This window comes from Ochotona princeps, chromosome 2 (genome assembly GCF_030435755.1).
Source record: "Ochotona princeps isolate mOchPri1 chromosome 2, mOchPri1.hap1, whole genome shotgun sequence".
Taxonomy (NCBI): Eukaryota; Metazoa; Chordata; class Mammalia; order Lagomorpha; family Ochotonidae; genus Ochotona; species Ochotona princeps.
Genome location: NC_080833.1, coordinates 34,889,380 through 34,906,155, shown reverse-complemented (window position 1 = coordinate 34,906,155; position 16,776 = coordinate 34,889,380). Strand labels below are relative to the sequence as shown.

Genomic DNA, 16,776 nt, shown 5'->3' with positions numbered 1-16,776 from the left:
TACTGACTCCAGAGCCCTGGAGACCAGAACCAGAGTGAGGGGATTTGGGGCTGAAAACAGCAAACTCCTCTCCCTGCTTAAGGGACACCCACCTGTTCTCCCAAGGCAGGAGAGCAGCTTTGGCACGCGCCATCTGCCAGTTCTTATCTGTGACCCAGAAGCACTTATTGCACTGCTTACAGGGCATGGGTGGGCTTTGCCAGTTTGGCAGGCAGTTAAGGGAACAACTAGAAAGGCTCTTGACCCCTGGATCTGTAAGGCACGATGGAAGAAACTTTATCTGTAGGGCATCTGAGACCTGCAGTTCCCCCAACTACTGTTGTGCGCCAAGATGTGGCTGCATTCCCAGCCATGGCCAACAGGTGGCAGTGCTGCCCATACTTTGAGTGCTCAAGGATCCCACAGCAGGGAAGGCTACAGTGGAATGCGCACACGCTGGGTTAATGTCCCCATTACAGCATATGGCCCCCAGGGTGGGGGGTAACCCGCCTTCAAGGACCTACCCAGTCCAACGCAGGCAGAAGGGAGACATAAAAGGACAGTTTGACAGGCTCTCAGAGCCTATCCACACTATCCTCACCTACCCCTGCTTGTTTCCCAAACCCTCAGCCACCACTGGCTGCTCTGCCTTGCCTCGCTATGCTCTCAGGCCATCTGGTGCCAACACATCGGCCATGTGGCTGAGAAAGGTCTTTAGCAGACACCAGGGCTGACTTCTCTTTGGGGTTTTACTTGGGTTCAAGGTGGATGTGGCAGGAGCTGCCTGCTAGATGCCTCTCATTCGCTGTGGGCATCCCAGACCAGGTAGGGTCTTAAGAGTAGGTCTGGTGTACGTGAGTGTGTACAGGGGTCTGTGGTAACGAGGGGCCTTGGATTTTAGCAGACTCTTAAAACAGCTTTCTGTGGGTGCACGGGTGCCTCTGCAGCTCCCAGCCCTGCTCCACCTTGGGAGCTATGGGGATGAACCAAGTGCTTGCAGGCCAGCAGTGGCTCGTGGACTGGAGGGCCTTTAGGGCCTCACCTGGGGACCCAGGCAGTAGCTCCCTCAGACCCCTGATTGCTCTTGAGGCTGGAGGACACAACAGAGCCAGGAAAGCTAGGCTGGCAGGTCTGTCACATTCGGGGCACAAGTCTGGGGACTGTGCTGCCAGCCACGCCCGGGAGCTGCTCCGACCCTCAGCTGGGGCTAGAGTTTGTATCCCCTCTGTACCCCCAAGCTCTGACCCGTCCTGTGATTAATGAGCTGACGATTCTGCATCGATAAGGAATTAACCTAGAGCCCCTACCCATCAATAGTCACAAGCTCAGGTCCCCAGCCCCCACACCCAGGCCAGAACATTCCAGGGCTCTGGCAAACCCACTGCTAGGTCCTGTCCCCTGCACTGTTGCCAAAACCAGGCCCTGAACTGCTTTGGGCCCTACACACACACAGGCCGCAGCTGTTTATATTGGTTTAATCCATGTCAAATGTAGTTTACAAAGGGCAAGAACATGTCCCTTTGTATCGAATATACAGACACAGCATCACACCACGGGCCCCGGGAGAGGTGGCGGAGCAGCACCTGTCCCAGGAGAGCAGCTCTACTCCCAGGCCTGGCTCTCAGCAGAGGCCCGGGCAGCCGGGAGAGCCTCTGGCCAGCCCCAGCTGCGGCCTCTGCTTCAGCTCGGTTCCGTTTTCTGCCCCGCCCCCACTCCTTACAAAGAGCCCCATGAGCTAAGACTAAGGAGAGGATCGTGTCCCTTGGGGCAGGTGCCCCAGGTTTGGGAGAAGAAATATACACCACTGAACACCGAGCACATGGGAGAGGGAAGGGACGCCACGGGACAGGGAGACACAGGCACCCTCGGGGGGATGGGCCGAGCCCCCAGCCAGCCCTGAAGGAGGCACTGCTTCCAGGAGTTATTAAAAAAAAAAAAAGGAAAAATCATACAGCCAAAGGGGCGGGGATGGGGCGGGGGCGAGGAGTCGTCTCATTTATACACAACATTGTAAACATACGCGGTCTATATTACATGTGCTTCAGTCTGGTGTCGGCGCGCTGTCCACCTGTCAGTCCCGGCACTGGGTCTCGGGAGCCTTGCCCCACTGCTCCCTCACAGAGGCTGGAACAGGTATGGTCCCCAGACTTGGCGGGAGTCAGCATGCAGGGCCTGAGCGCCAGCCCTGCTCTGGCTCCAGAGTCCTGCGTGTACACATGTGAGTATGTGCATGTATGTACAAGGGGAGCCTGTGTGCAAGTATGTACAAGAGGAGCGAGTCCCTGCCGCAGAGGCTGCCGGGCTGGCTGGCTCACAAGTAGATCCTTCGCAGGTCTCCGGGCGCTGTGATCGTGTTGCACTGAGGACACAGCTTCTTGGCACCCTGAGGGGACAGGGAAGGCTCTAGTCGGACACAATGCGCTATGCAGCTTGCACCTGTGAGCACTGGGCTTGCAGCCCTGTCTCCCTGTACTGGGTGTGTGCTGGGGCCTTGGTCCTATCAGCCAGGTTGGGGACACATGGTGGCCTCTGAGCAGGCAGGCATACTCCTGTGTTGGGGGGACGCCAGGATCAAGCCGCCTGGCCAGCCCCGCAGCAGGAGCTCCAGTAATGAGAACAAGGCTGGGTCCAGCTGTGGCTGCAGCGGCCCTAACGAGATTACACGCGGCCTTTGATCAGGACACAGAGCCCACGTCCGGGCCTTTTATTGCTGTCTCCGGGCGACATTTTAATGGCTGCTCCCGAGCGGAGAACAGGGGCAGGAGCAGAAGGAGCTTAGTAATGGGAGGGGGAGGGGCCGGGCCCAGGCCCTGCTTACCAACACCAGCAGCCTCCTCCTGACCTGGGGTCTCACCCGTACGTGTGAGGCAGTGGGCCTTCTGGGGGCGGGGGCAGTGAACGCAGGGAGGGGAGAATTTAATAAACCTGCAGCCGGGAGAGGCATGACTGCAGTGAGATGGGGTGGGGGGAAGACAGGACCCTGGCTTCTGGCTCTGTTCTCTCTTGTTCTCCCTGCCCACCCCCACCCCAAGCCGGCTCAAGCACAAGCATGAACATCTGGGCAGCGCCTCCAACAACCAGTCCCCTACCCCCAAGGCTACCCCTCACCAGGGTCCGCAGCCAGCACTCCTCGCAGTGCACGTGCCAACACTGGATGGACGTTAGGGGCATTGAGTAGGAGTCCTGGAGAGGATGCAGGGAGAGGAGGGGTCAGTGTGGCAGGCCCAGAACCCAGCCCAGCCCAGGGCACTGCAGCCACACTGCGGGCACCCAGCATCCCGTCAGGCCCAGAGCCCAGCCCCTGGCACTGCAGCCACACCGTGGGCACCCAGCATCCTGTCAGGCCCAGAGCCCAGCCCAGCCCTGGGCACTGCGGCCATACCGTGGGCACCCAGGATTCTGTCCACCCACCATGCAGATGAGGCATTTGTAACGGTCCCCGCGAGATAGCTGTCGTTCCAGCTCCCTGACCCGGGCCTTCAGGGCCTCAAATGTGGTCACAGCAGAGTCTTCAGTGATTCTGTGAAGAGAAGGGCACTGCTGGGAAGCATGCTGGCACACTGAGGTCCCACAGGTGGCCCCTGAATTCCAGACTGAGCATACAACCATCTCCAAGACATCCCCGCTTTAACGCGCCACACTGCCCGCTCTGCCGTCCAGGACTGACCCCCACAGCCTCTGCTCCTTCTCCTCCGTGCAGCTGAGTTTCTAAACCAGACACCTGTGACCCATCCTCAAGCACTTCACAATGCCAACAGCTCTCTCAGCATCTCCAGAATCTTCTTTGCACACTGACCACCTCCAGTCCAGCCTGTGAATATTCCACGAGCCTCCCAGCCACCAGCCTTGCCTGTCCACGGTGTTGTAGCACTGAGGACACTTAACAGAAGTAAATCTGACAACTCCTGCTTCTGTCACTCCACGGTCTTCCCCAGAGCCCCCAGCCTGACCCTGGCACCCTCTGGCCCTTCACACTGCACCCCTCCCCTTTTGCACACCCTCAGCCTGTGACTACATTTCCTAATCCACCAGCTCTGCTCGGTTCAGGCAGCACCATACGGGAGCTCCGCAGCACCCAGGGCCGAGAGCCACCTGAGCAGCATGACGGCCAAGGCCGCCTTTCCCCTGCTGGGCCTAGTTCCCTGTGGGCAGAGGGCAGACCATGCACTGGCCCAGTACATGCTGTGGATATGGACCCCACACCAGGCATGTAAGCCTGGTAAACTCTGTTGAATACAGAGCCTGCCTGACCTCCACAGAATGTGGGGAGCAAAACAAGGACCTCATGGGTCCCGTGGTCTCACAGTCCTTTGGTCACAGGCCTGGCCTCTCTCAAGTGCTCCTGTGATTTCTTCTGAAGCCCTGGTAGTCCTCAGCCTGGGTATCAGCCCTCAGAATGTCCTGCAGTTCTCCCAAGCCACTTTGACCACCTTGATTACTCACACAGCCAGGACTATCTCGAGGGGCCCCTGCCCCTCTCCTAAGACAAGCTCAACAGGACCAAGTGCTCACACAGGGTGAAGGACACTGCCTGGGAGAGTTGAAAAGACGGGACAGGAAACCGGCCTTGGGAAATGACGCTATTACAAATAAAAGAGCTAAAATTTATTAAGCACTTACTAAATGCCAAGGATTGTACTGAGGGATTAATAATTACCTTATTTACACCTTACAAACCCTCATGAGAAGATACTAACACTCGCATGTTATGTATGAAGAAACTAAAGCACAGGAAAATTAAGTAGCTTGCTCATGGGATCCCAACTATGGCAGACCCATTCCATAATCAACTGTGACCGCTTCACCCTTCCTCTCCTCTGGCCCCACTGGGAAGGGAAGGGGTTCCAGGTCAAGGAACACCAGGGCTGAAGGCAAAGAAGTTCAAGAGACCAACCAGTCCTAAAAGGCACCTGCCAGCAGGCAGAAGGCACTAATGCAAGGAAGGAGACGGCACCCACAATCAGGAAGTGAAGCTTATCTCAGACAAGGAAGTTGTTGAGAATGTTGAAAGATGAGTGATAGGAGAGCTGAGGTTTCAGATGTATTTAGTCAAGAGGTGAAGACCGCATTGAGGTATGGGATGGAAGCCCAGGGAGACTCCTAAGTGAGCAGTGTTGTGGGTGAGGACAGCCTCCTGCGGGGGCCTGTTCTGCAAGCTTCAGGGAGACAAACGGCTCTGAGAACTTGAGAGCTCCCAGGTGGCCTTCCAGTGCTAACACAGTGGTGCCAGGGTATGTGGAAGGAAGTGGCAACACTGCATGTTAACCATACACTTCCATCTGTGATCTTGTTCTTTCAGGGTGCCAACAGAACCTAGCCCCAGCATGGCCACATTCCTCTCTCAGGACGCTCTAAATCCACCGCCCCATGAGTCCAGGCTCTAGGGAGGCTGAGGCAGCAGCTCTGGTAACTTACGGTACTAGATGCTTCCATGGGAGCTTACATTCAGCCTCTGGCGTTGGCAGCCTTTACCGCCCTCCCCCTCCTCTTGGACATCTCACAACTGGCTTCATCCCTGGCATCCTGCCCAATGCCTTTGTATTGTACTTACTGCTAAATTCCTAAGAATGGCAAGTTGTGCTCCCTTCCTCTCCAGAGATCAAGCGAGGCACTCACTGGTCACGTGGTTATTTCACAAACGGCAACACTTAGCACTAAGGCCTGGGGCTGGTGGAGAACTAACTCACAAGTTCCAACTCAGACAATGAACTGGAGCTAGAGAGGTAAGAACAAAGCCATCTTCCCCTCCACTTGCTAAGGCCAGCCTCTAATTCCACAGCCCAAGTACCCTGGGTTTGCCCAGCACATGCAGGGCCTCCAACTTTCCCTCTGATGAAATATCCAACCCTCTCAGCCATGACCCTGGCTGGTTCTGAAATAGTATTGCTGAGCTGTCCAGGACATGGGGTAGATTCCTGGAAGAAGCAATGGCATCCTGCTTTTCCCTTCCCTGGGCTCCAAACAGCTGCAGAATAGGGACCAAGACTCTGTAGATGAGGAAGAAACATCATAGGTACTAACGGGCCCCAACCTCAGCAGATCCACACCCACAGAGGACTGCACAGAGCCTCCAAGTTGTCCCCACTGAGTCCTGTCTGGTGCCTGTGCTCACACAGGTGGGAAAGGAATCCCAACTTCCCCCAGCCTCGGGTGGGTAGCACCTTCATGGATGGCCACTGGCTCTGGCCCCCACCTCCCCCTCGGGCGCCATCCCTGATTAATGATCTTGTCTCTCTGATTTATGAGCAGCCCCTCCAGACGAGGGTGGGTGCTCCTTATGGCCCCGCCCGCCCTGCTCAGCTGGAATAGGAGAGAATTATTAAATAAACATCCATACGTCATTCCTTTCCCCCCCGCCACCCTAAAGCTGGTTGCGCCGGACCCATACGGCCCGCTCCGGCGCTGACACAGAGCAGCTGCGGTGATTCATGGGCAGCCGGGCCCTACGCCGCGGCCCATACATCATGCCAGCAGCACTCGCGGCCCCGGCCGAGATAAACTGATCAACCACAACGGGCTGGAATGAATTTATGACAACACAAAATGGAGGGAAACAAATGGGAGGTGACCCTGGGCCACCGACCCGGCCCTGCACCGGCCTGCAATCCACTCTCCTGGCAGGAGGCAAGATGGAACACTGGCCCTAGAATGAAGAGGATGCCTTTTAACCCTAGGCCACCTGGCCTCCAGTCGGAGGGAGGGCGGTAGATGCAGAGAGTTAAGCAATGGCTAACAAAAACAGCTCCAGGTGGCCTGTTCTGGATAATAACCATCTCTTTGGCCCAGAATTGGCCTTGACTGAACTTCTGGGAAGGCCTTTAGATAACCAGGTGACATCAAAGCCTTGTAGTACCTAGGGACCCAGGTGAGGGGCTACCCAGCACTGGATGAGTGCTAATGCACCCCCTTTTCTTTGCCAGAAAACCCAGGCACCAACTTCCCTATCAGAAATGATGAGACCCAATGCTCCTGCCTAAAACCCACTGCGAGCGCCACCCGGGACAAGAAAAATGAAACCAATTTAGCTCCCGATTAAGAAACAGAAACTGGAGATGAATCAAGTGCGCTGGCTGGGCTGGGCGGCCATATATCACATTCCCTGGGCGGAGGCCGCCGCAGCGGGCAGGCAGGCAGGCGGGCAGACTGCTCCTCCCTCCGCTAAGGCTCCCGGGGCCATGGCCCAGTGATCAATTCACAGAGTCACGCTCAGCACCAGCTGGGCTCCACTGTCGGCTGAGTGCCCAGGGCAGCAGGACCCAGCCACACTCCTGGCAGCAGCTTTTCCTGCTGGCAAAAGGCCTCCCTCCCTCTCCCAGAACTGCCAGCCCTGAGGACCCCTGCCCTGGACACTGCACTCACTTCTCGATGTCGCTGTTCTTGCAGGTCTTCTGCATGGCATCCTGCTTGCTGCTCTCACCGTTGCTGGTGGACGGCATCTCTGTGGACACAGACAGGATGGCACAGGTAAGGGCTTGGCTTGAGTCTGTCACCACCATCCAGGAATGCCCTCTCCTCTGTCACTGCTAACCTGGGTCAGGACTTACCATCACTGGCCCATTTAGAGAACTCGGGCGTGATGCGGGTGCTGGGAGGGCCACCACTATGGGAGAGGAAGAAGAGAGCATGAAGTAAGGCCTGAAGGTGGCAGGAAGAGTATTGCTCTAGACAGGTGAACTGGTCTCTGGGCTCCCCATCCCGCCCGAGCCCATGCCCACACTTGCTTTAGGACTGCGCCCCGGAGTGCTTCTCTCTCCTTGGCTTCCCCAGGTTCCTCGCCTGTGCAGGGAATGACATCAGCTTCCGTGTATCTGGCATGATGGTCAAGGACACAGGATCCTATTGTGCAGGTCATGAAGGCTCTATTTTCAGGAGGGCTTCCCCTGGCCAAAGCTGAGACTGGTGCTGGGGGTGCACTCGGCACTTCTCATCCCCTTGGCCTATCCCACCAGCGCACCTCACCCCACAGCGCCCCAAGGATACTGTGGCTTCCCGTACTCCAGAGTGTCATCCCCATCCACATCCAAGTCCGCATCACTGTCCGGGTTCTCTTTGCCGCTGCACATGACGAAGCCGGAGCCTGTGGGAAGCAGAGTGTGAGGAGGACCAGCAGCCAACAGAACCCTTCTAGGACCTCCAGGAAGGGGGCGGGGCTGGGTCAGCTACTGGGTGCTCTGGACTTAGTCTCTGCAGCACCTTCTGTGTGCCTACCTCAGCCTTCTCAGGGCACTGTATGCTGCTTCAAGTGGCCTCTGTTCAGAGACTAGCCCACTCACACAAAAAGCCAGGTCCTCAGGAGGCACCTGGGCCGAGGCCTGCTAGCCACCTCTCCTCCAGGTCTAGGAAGAGCAGGAAGAGGACAGAAATTCAGGTCTCAAAGGTTTCCTCCTTCCTGGACCTGCGCTTTCCCTATAGCCCAACACCCAGACTGACAAGTCCATCTGAGGGGCATTCAGGCTGCTGAGGACAATCACAGCCATAGAGTGCAACCCTCAGCCAACATCCCGATTTTGGCCGCCAGGTCCTTGCCAGCAAAAACACCAGGCAGCTGTTCAAATATTTGGTGTCTGAAGCGCCTGACATTAATTATTCATCCCCACCTCACTCAGCCCAGATTCCTGGACAAGTGTCGTTATAAAGGGATTAGGAAGAGACACACGAGGCAGGACAGGCATACACACCTGCTTCTCAAGGAAGCCCACGAAGGTAACTGTGCTAGGCCAAGGGCTGGGCAGGCAGCTGACTCCTCCTGGCACACCAGGGCAGTAGCCCTGAGTAAAGCCCAGGCAGATTCTCAGCCAATGGGACAGCGTGAGCTGCTGAGGCTCCCCCCAGCAAGCTCACCTACTAGGTGGCCTCTTGAAACTCCCCGTCTGAACAGCCTAGACACAGGACTATAATAGCCTGAGAGCCACCTTCGTCCCTATTTCCTCCCAGTGGGCCTCTGACCACATCTCACTGGCCAGCACAGTGGTTCTGCCAGGGACATACATATATACATATATATATACAAGACTCCGTGGTAAGTGGAGTTGGCAAGGAAATCACAAGCCTGGGGCCTTGCTGATCATCTCAGAAACTTCTTGTCCATCCTTTCCATGCTGAGGTCCATTCTCATAGGGTGACTCCCTCATCCTGCTTACCAAATAGTTATGACCCTTCTCTTCTGGGATCTAAAACAGACCATGGTCCCTGACCCCAGCACAGCCAAGCCCAGGCTCCCTGGAAGGATACGGGAAGGTCTGGCTCCATCTCTCAGTGCTGGGCACAGATATGCAGACTGTACACTATACCCCAAACTTCCCTCTCTCTATCCTTTTTCAGACCATTCGCTCTCTCTGGAGTGATCGCCATCTTTAATTTCCTGAAACACTTTCTTCCTGATCCTCTTTCCCTCTATGGCTGCAATCTTCGGTCTCATCAAGGCTCACCCCTCTCAAAAAGCAGCAGCACCCGGGAAGGAAAGTGGCTGGCATGGCCTGGGCTCTGCCCTTCCTGACAGTGCTTATTTCCCCTCTACTCAAAGGCAGCAACACAGTTGAGGCAGCCGGCAGGTCAGCAGTGGGGCCATTAAGCTGAGAAAACACCAAGTTACAGCTCTGTCTCCTGTTCACGGCCAGGTGTCCTGACAAGCAATTCCAGCCTTGTTGGTGAGTGGCACCTCTATAAACCCTCTGACAGTTTGGGAGACAAACTCCGCCATCAATCAGAATGTAAGCTATCAGGTTCACTTACAGCTTGCGCCCCCTGAGCCCTGGCAGCCCCCCTCTCCTGACTACATGCAGCTCAGCAGCCAGCTGCACATCTTCTACTCAGCCTGGCTCTGCCAGCCCTGCTTTAGAGGGAGGGAGAAGGAAGTAGATAATCCTGATACCACTTGTGAGCTCAGTTAAGTCTCCCGTGGCAAAGCAGAGAAAGCAGGGCAGCCAGAACTGCCAGCAAGTCCCAGGTTCTCAACACAGAAAACCACCCTGGGGCCAGAGGCCTCTCCACTGCAGTCTTGTTACTGCCACGCTCAGGCCAGCCTTATAATTCTAGTATAGAATGGGCACGGTGGTTTCTCCAATGTTGCTCTCCTGTCTAACGTCTGCTCCCTGGTAGTCATTTGGTAGGTCTGACTTGACCCACTGTGCCATTTGCTATGAACTCATGGCGCCTACACTAGCAGTTGGTTAAGTCCATACTTGGGGAATGAGTGCTCCCCGCCATGTCTCCCTCAGTCTTTATTCAGATTCTCCTCTTGAGGCTAGGTGCTGAGCACAGGCTCTTGGCTCCCGGGCCCCATCCTCCAGGTGCTCTGAGTGGTGGATGAGACTTTCGGCACTCACACACAGCTGTCCCTCTCCTGGCATCTGCCTGAACTCCCGTGCGACTCCAAGAACATATTTACTGCCAGGTGTGGTCACTGTCCCTCTGCAGATGGAAATTCCGACCCATGGCAGTGATCTCAGCACCACGCAGCACAGGCAGCCAGGCATGGGGAGCTGGTAACCTGGCCCCAACCATCCTGTCCAGTTCCAACTCCCAGCTCTGGACCATCAGGCTAGAGGGAGAGCATAACCCATCATGTCTGCCAAGGAAGAGGCCTCTCTGCCTCTGGTCTGCCTTTACTCTCTTTCTGACCCAATCCCCCACTGAGACAGATGCTGGGAACCTCTTCCTACCCCCACAGGTGTTCAGAACAGGCTGCTGCCACCAGTTCCACTCCTGCACTGCCCCAGCCTGCTCCAACCTCCTTCCCAGCACATTAAACTTTATTTTCTTAATGAAATGTCACTTGCTGACTTCTGGCAGAATCATAATAAAAAGAAACGGCCATAAAGCTGTTTTATGCAGACAGTGCCCCCGCCAGCTTGCCCCCCCCCCCGACTCAGAGAAGGCTCCACAGTCATTTTATGTTCTCAGCTGCTGAAATATCCCAAGCCAGTACTCAGAGGCAAGATGGCACAGGCAGCTCCTTTCCAAGTCTCTGGCTCCTCTTGCATGGAGCTCCAGGGAAACCAGGCAAGCTGCCACTCCTGCTGCTGCCAATCAGGGAAGGCACTCGGACTCCAGGCAGGTCCTCCTGGTGTCACCACAGAGGCCCCTTGCTTTGGCTCTGTTATCTTCCAGCAGCTTACAGGCCTGAACCCCTAGACCAAGGCATAAAGCCTGATGGTCAATGATGCCCAGTGGGTGGGCGCTAGAACTGCCCAGTCCCAGAGTGTGGACAGTGTGGAAAAAAGAAAAAATCCCTTCCTTCTCTGTGTGAACTCTTGGCAATATAACATAAACAGAGAGGATTAAGTGCAGAAATGATAAGCAAGTTTAAATTTTATGAAAACGACTCTTTTCCTATTCCTATAAACTCATTTCTTCCTGGGTCACTGAGAAGGGATGGGAGGAGAGAAATCAGTGTTAATTTAATCAATTGATCAGATGATCGATTGAGAAACTGGAGATGACTGTTTACTGGGGGCAGTAACGTCCTGGAACCTGAAACCACAAAAAAGAAGCCATTGATTTCCTCACCTGCTGCTCCCAACAAAACCAGAGCCCAGGAGAAGGAAAGTCCCGGGGCCCTCCTGAGGCCTAGGCTTGCCAACAGGGAGGGCAGGGGCAGCAGCTTCCGGAGAATTTTACACTGGAATTAGTTACAGATGCAGTTACGGTGTCTTGTGTAAACGCCATCGATTGGGGAGCTGACAGTCTGGGGAGCTGCGATGCGGGACAATCAATCGGCCTGCAGTGTCACCTGCCACCTCGCTGAACAGTTGACAATGCAATTATCCAGTGTGGAGGCAGAGAGTTGGCGTGTGTCAAACGCACTTAGCCACTTTCCGGGCCTCCCCGATAACGCGTTTCACTGCCTCACGTCAGGGGAGACGTAGAGCGACAGACGCCGTTTAAAACCATTGATACTTGCTCCTTCTGCCTGCACTCCCTCTGTCCCAGCTTAACAATTGTGTTCCAAAAGGTGATTAAATCCCACTAGTTGCCACAGGGGACAGAAGGTGTCCTGCTCCTTGCTACCACCGCTCACCCCTCCCAACAGGCAACAGTCATAACCAAAGGTGACAGGGAGTAGCAGGCAGCAGCCCTAACCCTCTGGAGACTGCCTCCAGCAGTGTGTGGTTCCAGCACCTGCCACTGACCGTCCAGACAGCAGGGCTGTGCTCCGGGCCATTTTTATCATCTTGGCTCATGTCTGCAGAAGCAGCATGCCAAAGGTGGCAGCAGCTAGGGCAAAGCCTATGTGCCAGTGCCCTTGTATCACACCTTTCACCTCACACCCCACCCTGGTGCTGAAGTTTTATCAAGAAACAGCTGGTCAACCATCTTTGCTAAAGCTGCCTAGCCCATTTTCTCCATGACTTCTCATGCTGGGCGACTTGGAACTAGTCTAAATCTAAGACAAAAACCTGAGAAAGAAAAGCGTCCTCAGGCTGGGATCCGGACAAGGCAGAAACCCTACCCAGCTCTGAAGGTCTCAGCTATCCACACCTCACTCCCCGACTCCACCTGAGTGACCAAAGGAGCTTCATGCTGGACTGACAAGGCACTCACCTCTAGGACTCAAAGGTACACTGAAGACACCTTCCACTTGTTCTGCTGCTTCCTGGGAGATCCTCCATGTTTCTACTTGTGTACCCACCACATCAATGGTGTTCTATTTGAAACCAGTCTTATATCCTCTTTCTAGCTTGCCCCCCTTCCTGATCTGATCAGCTCTGCCCCCCATGTTGGCAACCAATGGAGCTGCAGACCATGGCTCGCCATCAGAGGATCCCAGAGCTGGATGTGGGCACCAAGGGGGAAAGGCAGGGTTCCTTCAGCACACAGCTCCTCTGACCTCAGGCCAGGGCAGGGCCATCTCAGGGCTGTAGAACCAGGCTCTTCCTTGTGGCCTGCTTCTGCAGCCTGTGATCCCCAGCTTGGCCCATGCACAGCATGGCTCCCGCAGGAACGCACTGTCCCACCTGTCTCTTTTTGACGGGAATATCAGTGATGCTCAAGGCTGTGTGCTGCCCTTTATGGAAACAGCAGTGGCAGTTAGAAACCCAAAGTCTGGGCCCAGCGGCATAGTGTAGTGGTTAAAGTCCTCACCTTGAACGCGTCGGGATCCCATATGGGCGCCAGTTCTAATCCCGGCAGTCCACTTTCCCATCCAGCTCCCTGCTTGTAGCCTGGGAAAGCAGTCGAGGATGGCCCAAAGCCTTGGGGCCCTGCACCCACGTGGGAGACCCGGAAGAAGCTCCTGGATCCTGGCTTTGGATTGGCTCAGCTCCAGCCGTTGCAGCTGCTTGGGGAGTGAACCATGGGACAGAAGATCTTCCTCTCTGTCTCTCCTCTTCTCTGTATATCTGCCTTTCCAATAAAAATAAATAAAAAGAAAGAAAGAAAGAAACCCAAAGTCTGCAAGGATAATCAGCAGTCAAGATCCACAACTTGAGTTCTCCCAGACCAGGAAAGGCTTCCCTGTGTCTTCACATTAGTATTTCTTCCAGTGTACTCTAATGAAATCCTTACTATTTCCATCAGCTTTGAAAATCTACTTCCAGGGGTCAGTGTTATGGCAAAGCAGGTTAAGCTGCTGTGATGCCAGCATCCCACATGGGTACTGGTTTGAGTCCTGGTTGCTCCACTTTTGACCCAAATCCCTACTAATGTGCCTAAAAAACAGCAGAAGATCTAAGTGCTTGGGCCCCTGTGCCCATGTGGGGGTCCCAGAAGCAGCTCTGTGTTCCTGGCTTCGGATTGGAAGAGCCCTGGTTGTTGTGGCCATATGGAGGAGTGAACAAGTGGATAGATCTCTCTGTCTCTCCTACACTAACTCTGCCTATCAAATAAATAAAAAAATACATATATATAAAAAAAATACTTCCAGCTCTATCTGTTTTAGGTCCTGAACGTTGGCCTAAATCACCAACTGTAAGCACTGCCAGGTCTGGGGCACTGGACTGCACCCTCTGCAACCAGGAACCCCCATCCCCAAGGCCTGTTCCCCTCAACCAAACGTCTCCACCGAAATATTCACTGGCTCATGGCCTTCCACAGCAGATTACCTCTGAGGGACCCAATCTGATTCATCAGAGCAGCTCCCAGGGGGCCTGGGTGGGAAGCTTTACTGAGGAGGGTGAAGGGGCCCTAGCCTGGATGATCGGATACAGGAACTTATCTGCGGTTCTTCAATTCTTTCATATCTAACAAGGACAGCAATCTCTGTTCTGTCAGCACGCACAGTGCAGCTTAAACGGGCCCCACCGCTCGCCTGCTCGTCCTGTCTCTGCCTCCCTCTCTCTGAAGTCGGCTGGGCAGCTTCTTCAGCTGGCGTTATCACTCCCTCTAACCGGTCTTGGCAGGCAATCTAATTCCTCCTGAAAAGGTCACCGCCATTTTAACTGCCTTTCAATCACATTAAGCACGCGCTGCCCGGCTGGCGGCCCGGCCCGCCCGGCGGGCGATCAATGCGCTGCACTGACACCAGCCCGCCTGGCGAGGCCACACCCAACCCCCCAAGAGTTGAGGCCCAGTGGTCCTGGCCAGGGAGGGTAGGCTGACAGATGGCCAGCTTCAGCAGGGGCAGGGTCAGGCAGGAGCAGCCAAGGCCTCCCTTTGATAGCCCCCCCTACCGAGGAGCCTCCTCCGCTCCTCTGCGGCCCGCTCTCTGCCTCGTGGCCCCTGCTGATCTTGCTGTAAAACAGCCTTTCAAGTCGGCCTGTCTTTTGACTGCACTAAGCTGTTTAAGAGGCGGCAGCAGCTTCTATCAGGAAAGCTGGAGCAATTCTCTGCAGATAAAGGCACCTCCGGCCAGCGTTCCCTCTTCAAGTCTCACTCTCATTCTCGCTCTCCAAATCGCTCAAAGAAAAGCCCCCTTTGAACTCTCCTCAGGAATTCTTGAAAGGAACAACCTTACAGTGTAAACACTCAGGGAAAACCGATACCCGCCCAGGGCCCCCAAGGCCCTCACTCGGCTCTACCAATGCAGCCCAGCACCAGGGAAGCACTTGGTCAAAGCAGCAGGCCCCAGCAGCTCTCTCCCCACAAGCCCTGCCCGGGGCCCAGAAGCCATCAGGTCCTATGCTGTGCCAAGAAACCTGACAAGGAAGTTGCCAGAGCGATGGAAGATGTGAACAGCTGCAAGGACCAGCCAACCCAAGTGCAGCATCCTGGAACCGACCCCACGGGGCTGCCAGCAGACACCTGTGCATGCAAATCATAGGCTCTTACAGGGTCTGCTGCTTCTCCAGAGCCTCAGACACGCGATGCCCTGCGACAGAGCCAGAGAGAAATGAAACATAGCAAGGTCTAGCTCAGGCTCATGCAAACTGTGCAGTCTAGCCTCCCTGAAGGATACTTTGGCTTGTCCCCAGATGTGTGGCTGATGTGAGAAGCCCAGAAGCAAAATGGCCCACGTCCCAACAGTCGCCCCATGGGACCAGTCTGTACTAGATGGCACTGCAGAGACCACTTCCTGAGCACAGCCAGGCAGTGACCTCAGGGAGGTGAGGTGCTTTTCCTTGTTGCTATGTGATTCCCCAGGAGCCATACACAGTGGTACTCCCAGGGGTGTTGCCCAGAGAACAGGAGGCAGACGGCAAGCAGCCTGGCTTAGTTAATGACCAAAAGCTGCACTGCCAGCTGTGCTCGCACACAGGCGAAGAGAGCTGGCAGCCAGGAGGCAGGCAGCTTCCTCTCCCTGCCCGAGGCAGGTGAACAGCCTCTGGGCACCTAACCCATTCTGTCTGACCTGGTTGGCTGGGGGAGTGGGAAAGGGAGATCAGGTGTCTACAAGGAATGGCGAGGGCACTGGAGACGTGCAGGTCCCTAGGCGGGACTCTGCAGTGACTGGGCAGAGCCCCAGGAAAGCAAGGAGCAGCTGGGCCTGGATCCCTCTTCAGGGCAGAGGGCGACCGGCGAGAGGGGATGGGATCAGAGCTAAAATTAGATTCACCGATGAAGCTCATGGGAGGTCAGATTTTGCCATAACTCACTTCTCCTCTGTAACTGATTTCCCTGACACAGGGCTGAGGAGGAGGAGGAAGAAAATCCAATGTGTTTGCCTGGAAGCCCTCAGGGCCCCCAGTGCTGGAGGTGTACAGCAGGTTGCTGGATTCTCATTTATCAGCCTTAAGAGGGATGGAGTGATAAATGCATAACCGTCCCTTTAATATTTTATGCAGGTGCTAACGCGGCTTGGCTGTCACCTTCAATGCATCACCCGAGGCTGAGAGCCCCCCTCGTCACTCCTAGCTTGCAGCCTCACAATTCCATTTCCCCACCCAAATACAGCCATTTTAATATGCACAGCACAGGCAGGAAGCCTGGTCACAAAGGAGCCCGGCCAGCAGCAGTTCCCATGTGGTGGAACAGATGACCAGCCACCAGACTCACAACTCCCAACAGACGGATACCCAGCAGAGGGCTGGCCACCAGAGTGCCCACTGCCCGTGTGTCAGCTGCTTGTACCTCGGAAACCACCTTCCAGAAGAGTGGTGGCTCGTATCCGCTTCTGTCCGCACCACTCATACTCCTCAAAGCGGTTGCTGTTCTCATGCTCGATGTCCACAGCATCCTCCTCAGCCATGCAGGAGCCTTCCCTCTGTGAAGAGCGGAGCAGGGTCACATGACGCCCGGGCTCTCCCTCCCTGCACCCCAAAGCCTGCAAGGAAGGCACAGCCCCAGCCCCAGCAGCTATGGTGTGCCAACTGGACACCCCCTTGGCTCTGAGGCTCCTTTGAGATGAGCCCAAGCTATAGATCATAGACCTGGGCCTCTTCCCCCAAATTTTCCCCTGGAGCCCCAGAGGGGAGTGAGAGC

At 55.5% G+C, this 16,776-nt stretch overlaps 1 protein-coding gene and 1 long non-coding RNA gene across 8 annotated transcripts in view; one reads left to right on the top strand and one right to left on the bottom strand.

The window, feature by feature from the left end:
• Nucleotides 1-2,269: 2,269 nt before the first annotated feature.
• Nucleotides 2,270-16,776, bottom strand: part of RNF220 (ring finger protein 220) — a 234,542-nt gene continuing 220,035 nt past the window's right edge. For all 7 annotated transcript variants that reach the window (XM_058680192.1, XM_058680198.1, XM_036494314.2 and 4 more), the window contains 8 exons: nucleotides 16,426-16,558; nucleotides 7,960-8,056; nucleotides 7,701-7,787; nucleotides 7,524-7,579; nucleotides 7,339-7,417; nucleotides 3,391-3,499; nucleotides 3,088-3,162; nucleotides 2,270-2,362 (listed from right to left, as the gene is read on the bottom strand). In XM_058680192.1, the coding sequence (XP_058536175.1) occupies nucleotides 2,291-2,362; nucleotides 3,088-3,162; nucleotides 3,391-3,499; nucleotides 7,339-7,417; nucleotides 7,524-7,579; nucleotides 7,701-7,787; nucleotides 7,960-8,056; nucleotides 16,426-16,558 (708 nt within the window). In that variant the 3' untranslated portion in view covers nucleotides 2,270-2,290. The remainder of the gene's footprint in view (nucleotides 2,363-3,087; nucleotides 3,163-3,390; nucleotides 3,500-7,338; nucleotides 7,418-7,523; nucleotides 7,580-7,700; nucleotides 7,788-7,959; nucleotides 8,057-16,425; nucleotides 16,559-16,776) is intronic.
• Nucleotides 7,744-10,719, top strand: LOC131483132 (uncharacterized). Its single transcript, XR_009247546.1, has 3 exons — nucleotides 7,744-7,826; nucleotides 9,503-9,626; nucleotides 10,649-10,719. It is a non-coding gene; the product is annotated as an uncharacterized LOC131483132 (long non-coding RNA).